We start from the raw sequence: 18,834 nt of genomic DNA, 5'->3' as shown, positions 1-18,834 counted from the left end.
ACATAATATAGGAAACTATTTTAAGGAATAGAAAACTACATAAAATAGGAAACTATTTTAAGAAGTGGAAAACAGGTAGTGCATGTAGGACAGGGGTCTTGGAGGGAAAGGGAACAGGGAAGTGAGCCCTAAAAGCCCCCAGCTTTCTGCAGGGTTTAGAACGCAGCAGGGAAGGGACGCTTTTGCAGAGCACCATGGCCTTTGGGAGTCAAGAAGGCAGAGGTCCATGTTCAAGGAGGATGAGTAACTAGAACTTGCATATGATTCTACTTAGGAGAGTTTTGGAGAAAGGCAAAACCTCAGGTATAGACTGGTGGTTGTGGGGTGGGAAGGCTTTTCAATCAGAGGGCACAGTGCATGCTGCCCTAGAGGCAGCTTGTCACAGCTCACGAGCCCAGTCTGGGCATCTCTTCCCAGCAGCACATTTAAGTGCTACCATGTCAGCAGTTTGAAACTGGCCAGGGCAGGAGTATTTATACCAGGGAAATTAGCTAACAGTCAAGGCTTTGTTGTGTTGTTTGTTTTGAGAGCTGGTTTACCAGCACACCACTGGGGCAAGGAGGAACTTGGGGAGATAACTGAAGTGTTCTCTACCTTGATTAAGGTTGTGGTTACTTGATGGGATGCATTGGTTAAAATTCATAGATCAGTACATTCAAAAGGGTAGATCTAACTTACTAAAAAAGAAATGTGCAAAAAACTTGAAATATAGAGATAGATTTAACATACATTTCTATGAAAATGTGAACAATAGGGTTTTTAAAATATTTTTATTTTTTAAATGTTAAAGTGTATTTTGAAAAAAGACAAAACCGGGGCGCTTGGGTGGCTCAGTCAGTTAAGCGTCCGCCTTTGGCTCAGGTCATGATGCTAGGGTCCTAGGATAGAGCCCCTCATTAGGCTTCCTGCACAGTGGGAATCTGCTTCTCCTTCTTCCCCTGCCCCTCCCCCTGCTCCTGCTCTCTCTCAAGAAAACAAATAAAATCTTAAAAGAAAGAAAGAAAGAAAGGAAAGGGCAAAACTGACCAACGACCCTAGCTGATTTCAAGGCATATGGTAAATTTGCAGCAGCAGTTCTCAGCTGAGAGTGGTTAAACCCCAAGGGACATTTGGCAATGTCTGAAGACAGTTTTGGTTGGCCACAACTTGGGAGGAGAGGTTTCTACTGGAATCTAATAGGTAGAGGCAAGGGATGTTATTTAACATCATAACGGGCACAGGACAGCTCCCACAACAAAAAGTAATCTGGCTTAAAATGTCAATAGTGCCAAGATTGAGAAACTCTGATCATCGTAATCAAACCCTCCTAACCCCATCATTTTATCAGTTGACGGGACAGAGCAGACAGTCTGGTATATATGGACCCATGTATATAGTACAGAATTTTTTCTTTTAAAGATTTTTTATTTATTTGAGAAAGAGTATAAGATTGAGTGGGGGAGGGACAGATGGAGACAGAGAGAGAGAGAGAGATTCTCAAGCAGGCTCCATGCCCAGTGCAGAGCCCCATGTGGGGCTTGATCTCATAATCCTGAGATCATCACCTGAGCCAAAACCAAGAGCTGGAGGCTTAACCAACTGAGCCACCCAGGTGCTACCATATAGTACTGAATTTTGACAACAGTACCAAGATATTTCAATAAGAAACAGGGAAAGATTTTTTTAACCAATGATAACTGACATAGTAGATATCCAAATGGAAAGATAGATCTTAATTACCACCTGAAATCACATCATTTAACTCCAAAAGAATCAAAGGAAACTTAAGTATAAAAGCTAAAGCTATAGAACATCTAGAAGAAAACACAAAGAAATCACAGTCCTAGGGTAGGCACATGTTTCTTAGGATACCAAAAGCACAAATGAAAAACAAATTGGATTTCTTCAGAATGAAAAAAATTTCCTAGAAGAACATTGTTAAGATGATGTAAAGTCAAGGCACAGCTTGGTATAAACTATTCACAACAGATATGTCTGACAAAGGAGCTGTATCCAATAGATATAAAGATATAAAGTAGATATAAAGAGCTCGTACAGTATAGCAATAAGAAGACAAAAAACCTTACTAAAAATAGGGGAAAGGAGGTGTCAGTGCTAACATGGTAGCATAAGCTCACTTAATCTACTCCTCCCACTGATTAAAACTAAAAACCTTGAGCCAAACACAAAAATCAATTACAAGAGAACTCTAAAATTTAAATAGGAGCAGATTGTGGAGACACCACACTTAGACAAGTGATCTATATGTAGGGGGCAATTTTCCCAAGCCCATTTTCTTTCTCTTTGGCTATCTCGGTTTCTTGCAGTCTCTCAGCTTTGCCCAGAGGGGCAAGTTCCACTTGCACAGCAGCAAGGCAGCCATAACTGAATGGGGGGCCGGGGAGGACAAAGAGTGTGGGAGGAATCCAGGAGGAGAGAGAACCAGGAAAGTAGTGCCTTAATTCTGTAATGTAGTACTCACCAATCTTAGCCTAACCTCTGAGCTATGTGTAAGTGAGACAGACCAAAACCAGCACAGCAAGTCTTTGAAAACCAAACTGATGGGATGCCTGGGTGGCTCAGTTGGTTAAGCATGTGCCTTCAGCTCAGATCATGATCCCAGGGTCCTGCGACTGAGTTCCACTTTGGGCTCCCTGCTCAGGAGGGAGTCTGCTTCTCCCTCTGCCTGCCATTCCCCCGCTTATGCTCTGACAAATAAATAAATAAAATCTTAAAAAGAAAAAAAAAAACAAGCTGAGGTTTAAACCATGTGCACACATCTTTATCGCTTAATCACTAAATAGTGCATGTTCACGGACTGAACCAAGCGAGTCCAGCATAGACTTAGAGAACTGACCTTAGGTTTGGATCACTACATATGGAAAGCAAGGCAGAGCATGGAGCTTGAACCTAATTAACCCAGTTGTTTGCCTGCTAAAACAAAAATACAGATTTCTTGGGAGGATTATATACAAGACCCAAAGTCTACACAACATAACATTCACAATGTCTGGGACAAATCAAAATTACCCACGATATAAAGAACCAGGAAAACGTGGCCAGTTCTCCAGGGAAAAGACAATGAATGCCAACCCTAGGGTGGCCCATGCGTTGGAATTATCAAACAAAGACTTCAAAGAAGCTATTATAACCTTGTTCCATAGGTCAAGAAAAGCACATTTGGAATGAATAAAAGAATAGAAGTTTTCAACAGAAACATAGGACCTATAAAAAAGAGCCAGATGGAAATGTTAAGGCTGAAAAATACAAAATCGGAAATTTAAAAATTTACTGATTTCAATAGCAGCTTGGTGATGATGGGGGGGGGAACCCTATAAACTTTAAGATAGATCAATAGAAATTACATACTCTGAAGAACAGAGAGAAAAGAAAATCAGAAAAAATGAGAAGAGCTCCAGGAACCTGTGGGAAAGATACTTACATTTTTTTAAAAATTTGTTGCTAAATTTTTTTCTATTTTAATTCTGTGGAGAAGGTGTCTTGGAGGTGACATGGAACAGAAAGGAGGCAATCCTGGGGACTGGGCACAGGTGAGTCAGGAAGGGGAGGCAGATGGAGATCTGACCCCACCATAGGAGGTCCTGGGGCCACTGCAGGGAGGAGAGAGCCCAAGGATCCCCTGTCCACCCCGCCATGTGACTTTAGGTGGGCAGCTGTGGCTTGGAGAGGGACAGATGGTTGCTCAGGGTCACAAACATGGGGAAGGAGCAAGAGCCACAGAAAAGAGCACAAGAAGAGGCAGAAAGAACTCCCAGCTCACAAGAGTCACCAAGAACTCCCACTGCTGTTGCAGCTTGGTTCCTACACCCAGCCCTCCGCCCTGTCCAAATAATTCTGTGGACTAGTCCCCAGGTGAGTCCATGCCCCTCAGGGTGGAAACCCAGAAACAGGGGCTAGGTTGCCCCTCAGAGGTGTCACTGGAGTACCAGAAGGAGAGGAAAAATCAACTGCAGAAAAATATTTGATGAAATAAAGTCTTCCAAGGTTTGGTGAAAGACATGAGTTGAAAGATTCTGGAGGCTCTCTAAAACCCCAAAAGGATAAGGTCATTGGAAACCATGGCTTGACACATTATAAATAACAGAAAATGAAAGATAAAGAAAAATATCAAAACATCTAGAAAAAAATGACCCACTACATATAGTGGACTAATGATCATGGTATATCCATACAATGAAACAGCACTCAGTAATAAAAAAGGGGCAAACTATTGGTACATGCAAAAACATAAAGGAATCTCACAAGTATTATGCTGTGTAAAAGAAGACAAAATACATAGTGTATGATTCCAGTTATGTAAAACTGTAGAAAATATAGAATACTGCTGTGACAGAGAACAGGTCAGTGGTTGCCTGGAAAGGGAGGGACAGATTACAAAAGGGCATGAGGAAGTTTTGGGGACTGATGGAAATATTTGTTGTTCTGATTGTGTACACTTGGTTTCCCAAGTGTGTCCATATGTGGAAACTGGTCAAATTGCATACTTTGAATATCTGCAGTTTGTTGTACTTTAATTAGAACAATAAATATAGGCAAAAGATTCAAAGACTTAAAAAGGTATATAAATTGACAATATGCACAGGGAAAGATGCTCAACGTCATTAGTCATCAAGGCGAATTACAACCATAATGATATACCAGTACATTCCCATTAGAATGGCAAAATTTTCAAGTGATGGCAAGAATGGAAAGCAACTTGATCTTTTCCACATTGCTACTGGGAATGTAAAATAGTACAACCTTTGGAATCAGTTGGGCAGGTTTTTTTTCTTAAGTTTTTTATTTTTTATTTTTTATTTTATTTACTTAGAGAGAGAGAGCATGAGAGGGGAGAGTGTCCGAGGGAGAAGCAGACTCCCTGCTGAGCAGGGAGCCCAATGTGGGACTTGATCCTGGGACTCCAGGATCATGACCTGAGCTGAAGGCAGTTGCTTAACCAACTGAGCCGCCCAGGTACCCCATGTTGGCAGGTTGTTTTTAAATTAAATTTATTTATTTTCAGCATAACAGTATTCATTATTTTTTCACCCCACCCAGTGCTCCATGCAATCTGTGCCCTCAATAATACCCACCACCTGGTACCCCAACCTCTCACCCCCCCGCCACTTCAACCCCTCAGATTGTTTTTCAGAGTCCATAGTCTCTCATGATTCACCTCCCCTTCCAATTTCCCCCAACTCCCTTCTCCTCTCTATCTCCCCATATCCTCCATGCTATTTGTTATGCTCCACAAATAAGTGAAACCGTATGATAATTGACTCTCTCTGCTTGACTTATTTCACTCAGCATAATCTCTTCCAGTCCCGTCCATGTTGCTACAAAAGTTGGGTATTCGTCCTTTCTGATGGAGGCATAATACTCCATAGTGTATATGGACCACATTTTCCTTATCCATTCGTCCGCTGAAGGGTATCTTGGTTCTTTCCATACTTTGGCAACCGTGGCCATTGCTGCTATAAACATTGGGGTACAGATGGCCCTTCTTTTCACTACATCTGTATCTTTATACACTTCTCATATGGCCAAGCTATTCAAATCCTAGGTATCAACCTAAAAGAAACAAAAACTAGGCCCACACAAAGTCTTGTACATTACTATTCATAGAAGCTTTATTGATGATGGAAGCACCTGGACAGTCTGTACTCTGATGAATGGATAAACCAATCTTGTTATACCATGCAGTGATGTCCTGCTCCTCAGTAGGAAGGCACAAACAGAACGCCAATGCATGGATGAGTCTTAAAAAGGAAATATTGAGTAAAAGAAGCCACACACAAAAGTACAGATTGTGAGATTCCGTTCATTCTAGAACAGACAAAATTAATCTATGACATCAAAATGCAGATAAATCACTTGGTTCTTTGGGGCTGGGAGGCCGGGGTGGGGGACTACCTGAAGAGAGGCAATTCTGTATATTAATTTTGGGGTTGTTATGTGGATTTTTAGATTGTAAATGGTATATGTTGTATGATGTATGATGTATGTAAACTAGACCTCAGAAAAGCTGATTTTTAAAAATATGTCCCTATAATGGGGGCACCTGTGCAGCCTGAGGCACTAAACATCCAACTCTTGGCTTTTGCTCGGGCTGAGGAGGGGTCCCAAGGATCCATGCTGTCACCGAGGGCTGTCCAGACCTCTCCTTCCCCAGAGGCCTTAGTCCCCTCAGGTCTCCGCTCTTGCCGCCTCTCCTTGATGGGTCTTCCCCAGTCAGGGTCATGGGATTTGGCCCCCTGTCAAGCTCTATGCTTGGTGTGGAGTCTGCTCAGAATTCTCTCTCCCTCACCCTCTGCCCGTCCTCCTGCTCACTCACTCACTCCCTCCAATAAATAAATTAAAAATAATAAAAATATGACTGTATCATGAATTATAATTATGATAAAACTAAAGAGCTCAAGACAATATGGTATTGGCAGCGAGAGAGACAAAGAGAGGGACAGAACAATAAACTGGAGAAACTGACTTGAGTTTACAATAGTTAAGAATTTCGAAGGCAGTTACTTTGGTATTTCAAGTCAGGTTGGTGGAGAAATACATCATTCATAAATGATGTTGCATCAACATAGGGAACTGAAAATATAAAATAGAATGAGAGCCTTATCTATTAACACTTAAAAAAATAAATTCCATGTGGATTAAAGGGTTATGTCTATCAAAAAAAGGAAAGAAGGCTTTCATGGCCCAGGATGGGGGTGAGGGAGGAACCTGGCTGGGTCACCCTGTGCTTGGAATCCTGCACTGGAGAAGCTTGAAGTTCCTGGAGATAGCCAGGTCTTGTGGCCCTGGGCAGTGTATCAGGGTTCTCCGGTCTCCAGCCCTAGGGCTAAGGATTACCTCTGAAGGCCGTCCCAGTGCTGAACTTCAGCTCCCCAGACTGAAACATGGACCCAGAGTGGTACCATTCCTGACTCGAAGGGCTGTAGTGAGGACGGCATGTGGAGAACACACAGCGTGGTAGCTGACAACAAATGCTGGTCTCTTCCCTCGGAAGAGCAGCATCAGCTGGGGACAGAAGTTGAGGGTGGTGGCTCCGTGGGGGAAAGCGGGCGTTCAGCATGAGTCCCTCTCACTTGGTGCTCACGAGTGACTGGGGAAGACCCATCGAGGAGAGGAGGCAAGAGCGGAGACCTGAGGGGACTAAGGCCTCTGGGGAAGGAGAGGTCCAGACAGCCCTCGGTGACAGCATGGATCCTTGGGACCCCTCCTCAGCTTTCAGGGGCGGTGCTGGGTCCTCTCTGATTCTCCTGGCACAGATCCCTGAGCGAGCTCACTGGCCCTCTCGTGGAGAGCTGATCTCATTCCCGAAGATGCCTGCCTGTCCTTTGTTTCCCCTAAGTCTCTGGAGAGATCTGGATTAAGTGGAATTAGAAGCAGGTGAGGATCACAGGTGTTGGGCGCTTGGGCTGGAGTCTCCGTGGTAACAGAGCCATCTGGCTTTCTTGCCTGGCACCAGGCCTTGTGACTTCATGGTAGAATCTTCTCTGACAGGCAGGGGGGGATTCGCCAGGGTGAAGAGCAGGCCTAGAGGAAGGGACCTGCCAAGGGCAGCTTTGTCTTTCTCACCAGAGTTTGAAGATTAGCCTTGATCATGTCACAAATTGGGGCTACTGCTGGGTCCAGAATGGATGCTGGAGGCGGGGCCCAAGGGATAGCATATGTGGCATTGGGCACAGGCCACTTTGCCTAGCCCCTCTGGAGAGTAGGTGGGGCATACCCAGTCTCCTTCAATCCAGAACCCACGGGTGAAGCAGATCCAGGGCCCAGGCAGGGACGACTCAGGTGTGGGAGAGCCACTGGGCCAGCACCACAGGATGGCAGAAATGGTAAGGCCTCGGGGGACCCAGGCCCTACAGGGACACCGCAGTCCTAGATGGGTCTCTCTCCAGAAGCTGCTCACGAAGTAGTGCCGGGAAAGCCCTGCCAACCTTCATTCTTGTGTCAAATCCCTTTGCCCATACAACCAGCCCTGTGACCCACCTGTGTGTGTGTTAGTGTCCTGGGGTCACCACGAACTGGATGGTTTCACACAGCACAGATGTCTTCTCGAGCAGTTCTGAAGGCAGTCTCCTTCTCAGGGGCTCAAGGAGAATGTGCTCCCTGCCTCTCACAGTTTCTGGCAGCCAGTCCCTGGCAGCTCTTGGCTTGTGGCAGCATCCTCTCAGTCTCTGCCCCCAGCATCATAGGATGCTTGCCCTGTGTCTGGGTCCACATTTCCCTCCTAAGGACAGCAGTCGTCATATCTAGGGCCACCCTAATCTAGTATGACCTCATCTTAACTTGATTGCATCTGCACAGACTATTTCCAAAACAGACTGAATTCCCAGGGACCATGGGTACATATCTTATGGGGGACACAGTTCAGACCACAATACTACATAGGTCACAGCTTTGGAGTAGGGTGTACTTCGCCTCAAACTCTGCCACCGTCTCTAGCCCATCTTATTTCCTAGGCCCAGCAAAGCTGGGACAGGGCTCCTGTAGCTGGCCTGAGAGAAGATTGCACAGGGTCCATGGGGTGTCTGGGGAGGGTCTGGGGTGTCTAGGTGGTGCTGAACTGGGCACCAGCACTCAGGGGGAGGGGGCCTGACCTCTGCTTTTCAGGAGCTCTCAGTCTGTGGGGCCCTGGGCTCTTATCCAGGGTTAGGACTTACTCTGGCCAGGCACATAAGAAGTTAGGACCAGCATGACCACATGACATGAGGTTGGGGAGGGAAACTCAAGCCCAGAGGCCCCAGCAAAGATCAAGAAGACGAGGACCAGGCCATAAGTCCCTTCCTGTGGGACTCAGAATCCAGAGGGTAACCCCAGACCTTCCCATGTACCCATGGGCTCTGGGCCTGATCCTGACAGGCAAAGGTGGACAAAGGTTACTGACAGGTGCTCTGGGCTTCTCTGTCCCATCTGGGGCTGGAAAGTAACTCCTCATTCCTCTCCCCAACCTCCCCACAAGGCATATCTTCTCCTTCCTATGACAGGGAGTCTGGCAAGGACTTTGTTCCTGGCCAAACCCAGTTTAATGTTCTCTTTCTTCCTCCTTCCTTCTTTCCCTCCCTCCTGCCTTCCTTTCCTTTATTCCAATATTTGGAATCTGCCATATGCTGGGGCTGTTCTAGGCCCTGAGGATACAGAAGACAGATGGATATTGCCTCAGTGGAATTTGTAATGAGGGAGATGAGAGATATTAATAAGTAACCATGCAGATGTATGTTTTGTAGCAGAGGGGTGGGTGCTATGAGTGCGGGGCCTCAGGGTGGTGGGAGTCAATAACAGAGTGATGCAGCTAAATCAGGGAAGTATGGAAATGGCCTGGAGCCAGGGGCTGAAGTTGTCAACCAGGGAGGGAGAAGGAAGAGATTCTAAGCGGGAGCATTAGCAAAGGCCCTGTGGCAGGAGGCTGCTAGGCGAGTGAGAAGGACGAAGAGTTCGGTATGGCTGGACTGGACAATGAAGGGAATTTGAGATGGCGTGAGAGTTAGGAGATTAGCCCAGCCTGCAATGAGCCAGGAACATCAGACAGACAAGACCACCACACACCGGAACAGGCAGACCACAGAGCAAGAACGTTCCAGTGTGGGAGATGTGAGGGGGGAAGTGGTTAGGACTCAAAGCAGGGGTGGAGGGAGGCTGGGGTTGGGAAGGTTCCTCTGAACTGATAGGTGAAAGGCGGATCTGGGCATGGGCCCTAAAGCTGGACCAAGCTTAGCGTGACTGAGGAAGGGAAAGGAGACTGGTGTGTAGAGAGTAGAGCAATCAGTGGAGAGGGATGCAAGGCAGAGTGCAGATGCTGGTGGGGCCAGATACTCCAGGACTCTTGGGTAACCTACTCATGGCTGGCCGCCCCTGCTGGGTTCTAACAAGGAGAGCTGCACTCAGGTTTATACTTTGGAAAGAAAGACCCCTCTGGCCTTCAGTGTCAGCAGGAATGGGGAGGAAGCTCAGGGGCAGGGAAACTGGGCTGCCATAACATATGAAACCCTTCTCTTCCCAGTCATCCCAGAAGAGCTGTGAGTCTGAGCTCTGGGTCTCGGTCTCCCAGAGCCTCCTGGAGGAGCACAGCCCAGAGCCCCTGTCCCAGCACCTCCAGGCCAGCACTTCCAGAGGCAGTGAGCCTCTCAGCAGCCTAGATCTCCCCTGTGGCTCCCTGGTGGCCTCGGAGTACCTGCCTTTCTTCCGCACTTATGGGAACCTCCTGACTGTGGAGGAGCCAGCCCCGCTGCCCAAGGTTTGCAGGGACCAGAACATCAGAGAGGCGCCATTCTCTGAGGACCCAGAACCACCCAGCGGCTTCTTCCCTTACTACCGCTCCAAGGAGGAGAGTTTTCCCAGCCTGGTCCTTCCTGATAGGTTGTATGGGGGCTCCCAACACCTGCACACCAGGAAGGAGGTCCTGACTGGCTGCGTTTGCAGGATGACTGTCAGCTGCCAGTGCTCTGTGAGTGGTGGAGTATGGGGAGGGGACCCTGGCATCCTTTAGACCTCTTTCCTGGGATCTAGCCCAGTAAGCCAGGCCAGCACCACTACTGCGGTCTGCTGGGGCTCCCAGAACAAAGTGTACAGAGACTGGACACAGACCACCTTGCTTCATCCCAGCTCAGCCACTTGTGGGGGGGGCAGTGTCTTTAAGCCCCTTGAGCTTCAGTTTCCTTGCAGAAGAGAGATAATAGTACAGTTGCTCTTAGAGCCTCAGTGAGACTTACATACAGTAATACGCTGATTACACCAGGCTTAGCCTGTGTTCCTGGACAGGAACATCTTAGTCCTCATGACCTGCTCGGCATCCAGACAGATGCTTCCTATGCCTCATCTCACTTGTCCTAGTAATAGTCCTAGGACTATTACTAGTCCTTATAATATAATATAATATAATATCTCACTTATATTATAGTGAGAGAGGCCTGATTGTTATTCCCATTTTACAGATGAGAAAAATGAGCCTCGGAGAAGTTAAATGACTGGCCAAAGACATTGCTAGCGAGAGTAAACCTGGGATCTGATCCCAAGCCTGCACCCTGGCATGTCACTACCAGCCACTAGCAGCACCACAAAGCTGGGTGCAATGCCTTGACTGCAAAGACAGAGCAGGCAGGATGAGTGGGTTCTAATGCTGGATGCACTCCTCCTTGCAGGGAGGCCCAGAAGGGCAGATGACCCTGCTTAGTGTCACCCGGTCTACAGAACAGGCCAGCTTTCTAACCCTACCGCTGCTGGGTGGTTGCAGGCTCAAGGCCAGTCCTGGATTTCCAGCTGGACCTGCGGGCCTGGCTCACCCTCTTGTCTCCTTCCCATACAGGCTGCCTCGGCAAGCCCAGGCATCCTCCCCAGGTCCTTCTCTACACCACCCTGCAGTCCCATCCTGCTGCTCTCGGCCGGTCACTCTCATGACAGCAGCCTGACTGTCCCTCTCTCCAGTGATGCTGCCTTCAGGGGCCCCGGCCTTTGTGCCTCGGGATTCGTGCCATACTACAGAACCCCTGAGGAGAAGCTGCATACCAGCCCTGGGCCTCCTTCCTCTCTGTCCGGGAGCCGGGAGCCCGCAGGAGTGCTGCCCAGGCCTGCTGCCAGCAGAGTGTGAGGGAGCAGGAGCCCCCGAAGAATGGGCCCCAGTACCTGCTCAGCAAGAGGTGAAGGTGGCTGGGGGTGAGGCTCCCCGAACTGGCCTGGGACCTCCTGCCTCAGTGCCTAGGACCCAAGAGAGGTCAGGAGGAGCCCAAAGGCAGGCAGGCCCTACCATCCCCCTCAGTCTACTTGGGGGGGCAAACAAGGGGACCCCGTGCCCTGCCAGTGTGTAGCTCTACACCACTGTCCGACTCAGCAGGCCTGGGAGCTGCCTTCTCTCCAAGGAACTGAGAGGCTCAATCTGTGCCCCCTTGCAGCCACAGGCTCAGGAAGTGACCCCCAGCCCGGGGGGCTCCCTTGGGTCTGCTAGCCAGAAAAACCTCCTGATGACTAATGGAGTGCAGCAGCCCAAAAGCGGCTCCACAAAGGGGATGTCAGTCTGGCCCAGCACTCAGACCTCCCCACGGTCCTGGTTCTGCTCTAGCCTGAGCTCCAGGCTCAGGGCAGAGAGCAGGGTCCACCAATGGAGGACTACAGACCAGAGCTAAGTCACCGCATTACGAGGGTTGGAATTGATGCCCTACTGTGATAGTTTGGAGAAATACAAATGCAGCTTCCATGTATAGAGTATTTGCTGTGGGTTAGGGATAGACACTGCGTCAACTCTATCCTCCAGTTAAAGAAACAGGCTCAGAGAGGTGGGCTGCAGGCCTGGGCTCACACAGCTCACCAATAGTGGAGCTGGGATTCATACCCATGCCTGTCCTCGGGCCCTGAGTACTTAAAACACTTTTACACCGTTCCTCAGTGAGTCTTCACACAGCAAAGAAAGAGCCAGCTGCCACCCGTCACGCTCCCTGGAGGCCATCCCCACCTTGCCTTCCCCCACAGGCCTCCTTCCCTTGCCTGGCTCACTGCGCTTTGGAGCAGCAAGCAGGGGAAAGCAGCATAACACATGTCTACCAAGGACCGGCCTCGCTGACCTCTGGGGATAACATTTCCTGGTGCCCCAGCCTTGACCCCAAACTCCAGGCTTACCCCACAGCATGGCGGATGGCCCTGAGGCTGAAGCACGTGCTTATGATGACAGCACGTGCCCCCCCTCCTCTGGGACTGTGAACCTTGGCTCCTGTTCGAAACAGCCTCTTGGTACCCACGTTCACAGCCACTCTGTCCCGTGGCACTGGTCTCATGTCCCTTCCCCTCCCCTCTGACCCGTACACCCCTGATGGCTGGATTCCTGTTCCTCCTCCACCCAGGAGGACACCCTTACCGGCTCCCCAGTCTTCCCAAGGGTGGCAAAGTTGAGAGGACGCACGCTAGAAATCAGTCAGTTGTACTTCAGTCACATCCAAGAATTTCTTTTTTTAAAATGCACTTAAAAAAAAATTTTTTTCTGAGGCACTTGTATGACTTCCCTTTGGGTTGGGTTGACAGTAGGGTGAAGATATTTAGGTGCCCTTGCTGGAAGGCTCCTTGGCTTTGTATATGTGCTGCCGAAGCGAGCACAACTCCTTGGCTTTGTTCTTGGAGGGGGTGACTGGTCTTTCCCCTTTCACATTCCACAGGGCTGGGGCCAGCCAGCTGGCATCTCTGGGCTCTCACTGCCCTCAGAGAAACGGACTGGGTTGGGAAGTGTCTGGCTGCGTGTTAGAACTCTCTCCTTGTGCAGTCCAAGCTGGGTCGGCCATGTGGCTTCCTCTTCCCATGCGAGTGGCCTCCCAGGCTTCAGCAGGGCCACCTGCCAGCACTCCCAAGGAAGCTGGATGAGCCTGACTGGCTCGCATGCTGAAGAGAATCAGGACTGAGAGATTTCTGGAGCGAGGGGTTCGCAGAAAGGATCTGGGGCAGAAGAGGTCCCGGGTGAAGGAATGGGCTTATGTGGAAGAGCAGGTGGCTTGCTGCTCGTTGGTCCAGGTGGCATCGGCTGGGAGTTCTGTGCTGACACAGACACATGCCCAAACACATGTCAGGACACCGAGGCCATAAAAAGGATAAGCGCCAGCTAACTTCCAGTGTTTGCTGTGTGCCAGCCATGGGGCTGAGCGCTCATGGGCATTGATGATGAGTTAAGAATGATTTCATTTAGGGGTGTCTGGGTGGCTTGGTCCATCAAGAGGCTGCCTTTGGCTCAGGTCATGATCCCAGGGTCCTGGGATCCAGCTCTGCGTCGGGTTCCTTGCTCAGCGGGAGTCTGCTTCTCCCTCAGTCCCTCCCCTGCTCGTGCTTTTTTTTTTTCTCTCTCTCAAATAAAAATCTTTGAAAAAATTTTAAAGAAGAATGATTTCATTTAAGTATGATTAGCGCTCCCATTTCACGAATGAGAATGTCAAGATGCAGGTTGATTAAGTGGCTGAGGGAAGAACACAGCAAACAGTAGATTCTGGCTGTGAATGTGTGTCATCTAGACCACATGCCCTTGACTGTTACATTTAGATCATAACATTAACATGATGCTTATATCTCTCAGATATCGATTTCTCTATAATAAGTCATCTCAGAACTTAGTGGCTTAAAATAATGACATACACATATTTTCTCCCAGTTATGAGGGTCAGGGACCTGGCAGCAGCTTGGTTGGGTGGCTCTGGCTTGGGTTGTCTCGTGAAGCTGCCGTCAGTGTATTGGCCAGGGCTGTGGTCATCTGAAGGCTGGGTGGGGGCTGGCGGCTCTGCTTGCTCACTCCCACGGCTGACAAATTGGTGCCGGTGACTTGGGAGAAGACCTCCGTCCTTCCCCTTGTGGGCCTCGCCGCAGGGCAGTGGCGTGGCCTCCCAGCATGGTGACTGGCTTCCCCCAGAGCAAGTGATCCCAGAGACCAAGGCAGAGCTGTAATGTTGATTCCCAGCAAGCCTCGAGAGTCACGGCTTGTTACCTTTGGCATACTCTGTTGATCACGCTGATGTGTTGTCATTCAGTGTGGAGAGACTTCACAAGGGCATGAATGGTGAACGTGAGTGTCCTCCTGGACATGGCTACCGAAATGCTGTCATACAAGATACAGAGCCCAATTCTGGTGACTCACAGCAGGAGTGAGCTCGTTCACTGTGGCTGGCATGCTGGAGGGAGAAGGTAGGGCTGTGGCTGGCAGTCACCCTGAGGAGGACAGGCAGCCGACTGTTGTCACAGGAGAGCTGCAGGCGTGGGGACAGTGGGTGGCTTCCCTTCTGCCTGGGCCCCAAGGGGCCTTGTACCTCATTTAGGGCTGGCTCCCCTGAGCCTGCTCCCTGGCCACAGCTTTTGGCACTTAGCAAATCTCTCTTTTCTAATCTAATCCATATGGTTTGGGATTTTGTTCTTTTAAATTTTTCCTTTGTGCTTTATACAAAATTGAGATGTCTTTGGAGTTCTTTAAAATCTCTCTTCTCTCAGCAATGGGAAGTTTGTTCTTTGCCACATTCACAGGGACCCTGGAGCAGAGAACAGTAGGATTTGGGTGGGTTCAGAGCTGTGGGTTTTATCACACCCTATGGCTCTCCTTAAGGTGATGCACAGCAAGTGGGAAGAACTGTGCTCTCCCTGGGCGTGGAAGGTACTGATGGTCCGGGTTCCTGCCTGCCTGTTCCCTGGCCACCACCCTCATGCAGAGGGCATTCAGGTATGCGTGTCCTGGTGTGACAGTGAACTGCCCAGGCAAGTGTGGGGAGGGAGATCATAGCCCTTCTGAGAGGCTTGACCAGCACAGGCCTCCGCTTTTTTGGGACAAGATGACCAGGTCCTTGCTGAGAGCAAAAGCTAATTTTCAAGGAGCCCAAGCCACCCTCAGCCTGGGCCAGGGAGGTTTGTCTTGGTGAGATGCAGATGGCTGCAAGACGGGTCCTCTGTCCCCTCACAGGGAGCAGCACGAAGACTGAGACCACCTACAGTCAGTTTGCTGGCTAAAATCCCCAAGCCTTCAGCCTCCCCTCCCACAGCAAGAAGGCTCCTCAGGGTGTCCTGCCGTCCCTGGCTGGCATTACTCAGGCTCTTGCCTCTGCCCACCTGCCTTTCTCTACTACCTTCATGGGTCAAAGCCCAGGTTGTCTCTTAGGATCCACCCAGAGGTCACCTCCCTCCTGAGGGTTCTGAGTGTGTCCTCAAGGCATTCTTCTGTCCCTCCTGGCCTGTATTTTTTTCAGATCATCCAGAGTAGTGGGTTTCCTGGCCTCCCCTACAGGACCCTGTATCTGATGTTTGAAGAACGCATGCTGGGGAGGCCTACCACATGGCAGAGCTTAGCCACACATCTTTAGCACAAACTTCTCTCCTGCTGTCAGCATCTCAAGCCCCCTGTATCCCTGGCAGGTTGGTCCCCAGTAGGTGTTCAGCAGAGGCTTTGGGATGTGGTCGCAACTGCTGTTCTGGATCCTTCCACCCCTCCATCCTTTCCTCCCATAGAAGCCCATCCACTGTAGATCTACCTGGTTCCCTGACCTGCCCAGCCTCCACATGTCCTCAGCACCAGACCACTGATGTCCAGGAGTTGAGAAGAAAAGCCCAAGGTGGACCAGGCTTTCCTTGCTCTCAGATGTGCACAGAACCAGCTCAGCCCAGGGGAGTCTGTCAGGGAGAACCGGACAGAGGATATCCCAGGGCATTCCCCATGATTACTGGGGCATCTGCTGCAGAAGCCCTAAGAATATGAGTGTGGTTGGCAAATATTCATACCATCTTATTGATGGTGGGGAAATTAATCACAGAAGTTAGGACATTTATGCAGATGGGCTAGGGCAGGGATAGGGACAAGCAAGGGCTTTGGAAAAAGTCATCTCCACTTTCTGCGTCTTGGCCAAGAGGCAGCACTCTAGTTAAGAGCTAGGCCCTGGAGTCATACAGCAGGTGTATAATCCTCCATTCACTGGCTGTGTGGCTCTGGGGAAATTGCTTAACCTCCCTGAGCCTTACTCCTCTGAGCTATAAAATGGGGAATTTACTCACAGAATACAGTGAGATGTTGGAAGTGGAGCATAGAGTACTGGGCCAGCTTGGAGCCCTGGTTTTAAAAAAAAAAGACCCTGGTACATTTGCTGTCTTGTTGAATCAAGGCAGGTGAAGCGATTGGGGGTGTCATCTCTCTTTACTGTGGCATTCTCCCTCCCAGTACCGTCAGCTCCTCACAGCCTCAGATGGATCCTCTTCAGTCCCCTCAGATGTCCCCTCTGGCACCTTCAGATCCCTGCGAGCCTCCCAGCTCAGCTCCTCTTTCACTGCCCAAGTGTATGCACTGCCAGCCCCAGGGCAGAGGAATCTGGGCCGGGAAACTCCCTCTGGAGCGGCCAAGCTGGTTTTTTCCTCCTGGGAGTCCCAAGTGCTGGACAGCAGCGCTCTCTGCTGGCACGTCTTGATAAGACACGCATAGCCGGTGTCACGGTGGCCCAGAATTTTATACTTTTTGGTTACTGCCTATGATGGAAGTTATCTGTACTCTCCAAAAGACAGGAAGGGAAACTGAGGGCTGGAGTTGCCCACGGGGCCCAGGGAGTCAGCAGCAGCACCAGAAGCAGAGTCTAGGTTGCCCAGTCTCCCAGTGGCTGCTTTGCCCCTTCCCAACCCTTCCCAGCCCTGCAACTCTGTTTCTTGACTTGGAGTCAAATTAATTTAATGCTGATTCAAATACAGTCTGAACATGCTTTGAAGTTGTTTGCTTTCCCAAACAACTGTCAATAATGAAGGGAATGTCGCCCCAAGTGAGAAGTTTGAACAGCACCTTAAAAACCACCATATGCTCTTTCCCTTTCCATTAGATTTGGAAGGAACCAGAGACCTCCCGTTGTCTGAGACCAGCACAGGATGGATGCAGCAGGTACAAATGCCCAAAGAAAAATACAACATACACATGTGTTTCCACTTAATTCATTTGCATTTAGCGATCAGGAATTCCTGTTCATCTGTTTCATGGCCAAGGCTTAGGACGCAGTGGTGGTGGGTGATTCAGAAGAGTCCTTTGCTCCGAGGCTTCCTGGGCATTGCTCAAGGACTGACCAACATGGTAAGGGGTAGAATGAGAAATAAGGATGCCTTGAGAGAGACAAGGACTTGACCTTGGCCCAGGGACCTGGAGAGCCCTCTATGAAGAGGATGTTTCACCTTAGGCCTGAAGGAAGTGGAAGCTCTCCTCTAGAAAAGCAAAAGGAGGGAGCCACAAGCAGGAATGGTTAAGGCAAAGGTCTTGAGGTGGAAAAACATCTGGTAGCTTTGAGGGCCTGAAGGAAGCAAGGCTTCTATGACATGCCAAGAAAGGACCAGGGCCTCTTCTGCTCTGCCTTCTATCTGGGCCCCCTCTGAGGCTGTCTGCAGTCAGGAAGCCTTTCAGAATTCTGCTCCACAGCCTTTCCTTTTCCACAGCCCACTGATTGGTGACTGGCCACCAGGCCTGTGCCAGGCACTGCAGGTTTACAAGAGAATAAGGCACTGCCCTGTTCTTAGGAAGACAGACTAACCTTTAGAGTGTAGCAGCTATGATATGGATAGGCCCAAGATATTCTGGAAATACACTTGAGAGAGAGCGGATCCAGGGCGGAGCATGGTGGTGAGTGCTTCACAGAATGTGTGACAGGAGAAGGTGGGGGCTGAGCTGAGTCTCAAATGGGTCAGGTAGAGGGGTTAGCCAGAGAAGCTGAGGGGAAGGCATTCACAGGAAGGGAACATGTGTGCACAGTCATATGTGGAAAGCAGGTGGGGTTTAGAGGACATGTTGTCCAGCTTGAGGTGGGGGTGCTAGGAAGTGGGGGAGTCTGAGGGGAGATGGTAGGAAGTAAGAAGTAGAAAGGCTGTCAGACCCAGGCCCACATGCCGAGCTGGGGTGTTGGAGTTATGCTCAAGGCCATGGGGAATCATTGGAGGTCCCTCAACAGAGGAGGGCCAGAGCGGATGCAAGGCTTCAGAAGCTCACTGTGGCAGCAGTGGGGGGCTAGACAGGGGATGGAGCAGAGGGCCTCTGTCACCCTCATCTAGGCAGGCAGTGGCACAGGCCTGGGCTCAGCCACATAGGGAGAGGCCAGAAAGGGCTGAGCGTCAGCGCCAAGGAGGAGATGGCTGTTGGGAAGAGGCCTGGGGCAGAGAGAGGAATCAGAGACAACACCCAGGGTCTGGCTTGGGTGACTGGCTGGGTGGGAAAAGAGGAATACTCGGGAAAATAGGAATACTTGGAGAGTTACATAGCTCATCAAGGGACATGTCACATCAGAGATGACATGGGGCTACCCAGGTAGAGGTGTTGGGTAAAGAAAGGTGTGAGGTCTGAGTGGGAGATGAGATGTGGAGCTTGTGAGTGGAGAGATGCGGACATGGTTGGGCCAG

General features: G+C 49.7%; 1 protein-coding gene across 8 annotated transcripts; it reads left to right on the top strand.

Moving 5' to 3' along the window:
• The first annotated feature begins 7,500 nt into the window (after positions 1 to 7,500).
• LOC116586545 lies at positions 7,501 to 18,833 on the top strand. 8 transcript variants are annotated; one of them, XR_004284062.1, is made up of 5 exons: positions 9,382 to 10,432; positions 11,291 to 11,621; positions 15,041 to 15,154; positions 15,675 to 15,840; positions 17,280 to 18,833. XR_004284062.1 is itself a non-coding variant. In XM_032336658.1 (3 exons), the coding sequence occupies exons 1-3, from the start codon at positions 7,812 to 7,814 to the stop codon at positions 11,570 to 11,572; spliced, it is 738 nt and encodes a 245-aa protein (XP_032192549.1). In that variant the 5' UTR covers positions 7,501 to 7,811; the 3' UTR covers positions 11,573 to 13,672. The 8 variants fall into 8 exon arrangements, 4 of the variants coding, with proteins under 4 accessions (XP_032192549.1, XP_032192548.1, XP_032192547.1 ...); XR_004284065.1 differs by lacking the exon at positions 17,280 to 18,833 and adding an exon at positions 15,934 to 16,114; XR_004284063.1 differs by lacking the exon at positions 15,041 to 15,154.
• Position 18,834: the final 1 nt, after the last annotated feature.

This window comes from Mustela erminea, chromosome 3 (assembly GCF_009829155.1).
Source record: "Mustela erminea isolate mMusErm1 chromosome 3, mMusErm1.Pri, whole genome shotgun sequence".
NCBI classification, from domain to species: domain Eukaryota; kingdom Metazoa; phylum Chordata; class Mammalia; order Carnivora; family Mustelidae; genus Mustela; species Mustela erminea.
Note: the sequence above shows the minus strand (reverse complement) of the source record. Positions and strands in the feature narration are given on the sequence as shown.

Excerpts from the sequence above, each read along its gene's own strand:
- LOC116586545 (XM_032336657.1), top strand. The coding sequence starts at position 9,968 with ATGAAACCCTTCTCTTCCCAGTCATCCCAGAAGAGCTGTGAGTCTGAG. Across the intron at positions 10,433-11,290 it reads CTGTCAGCTGCCAGTGCTCT|GCTGCCTCGGCAAGCCCAGG; the intron begins GTGAGTGGTGGA and ends CTTCCCATACAG.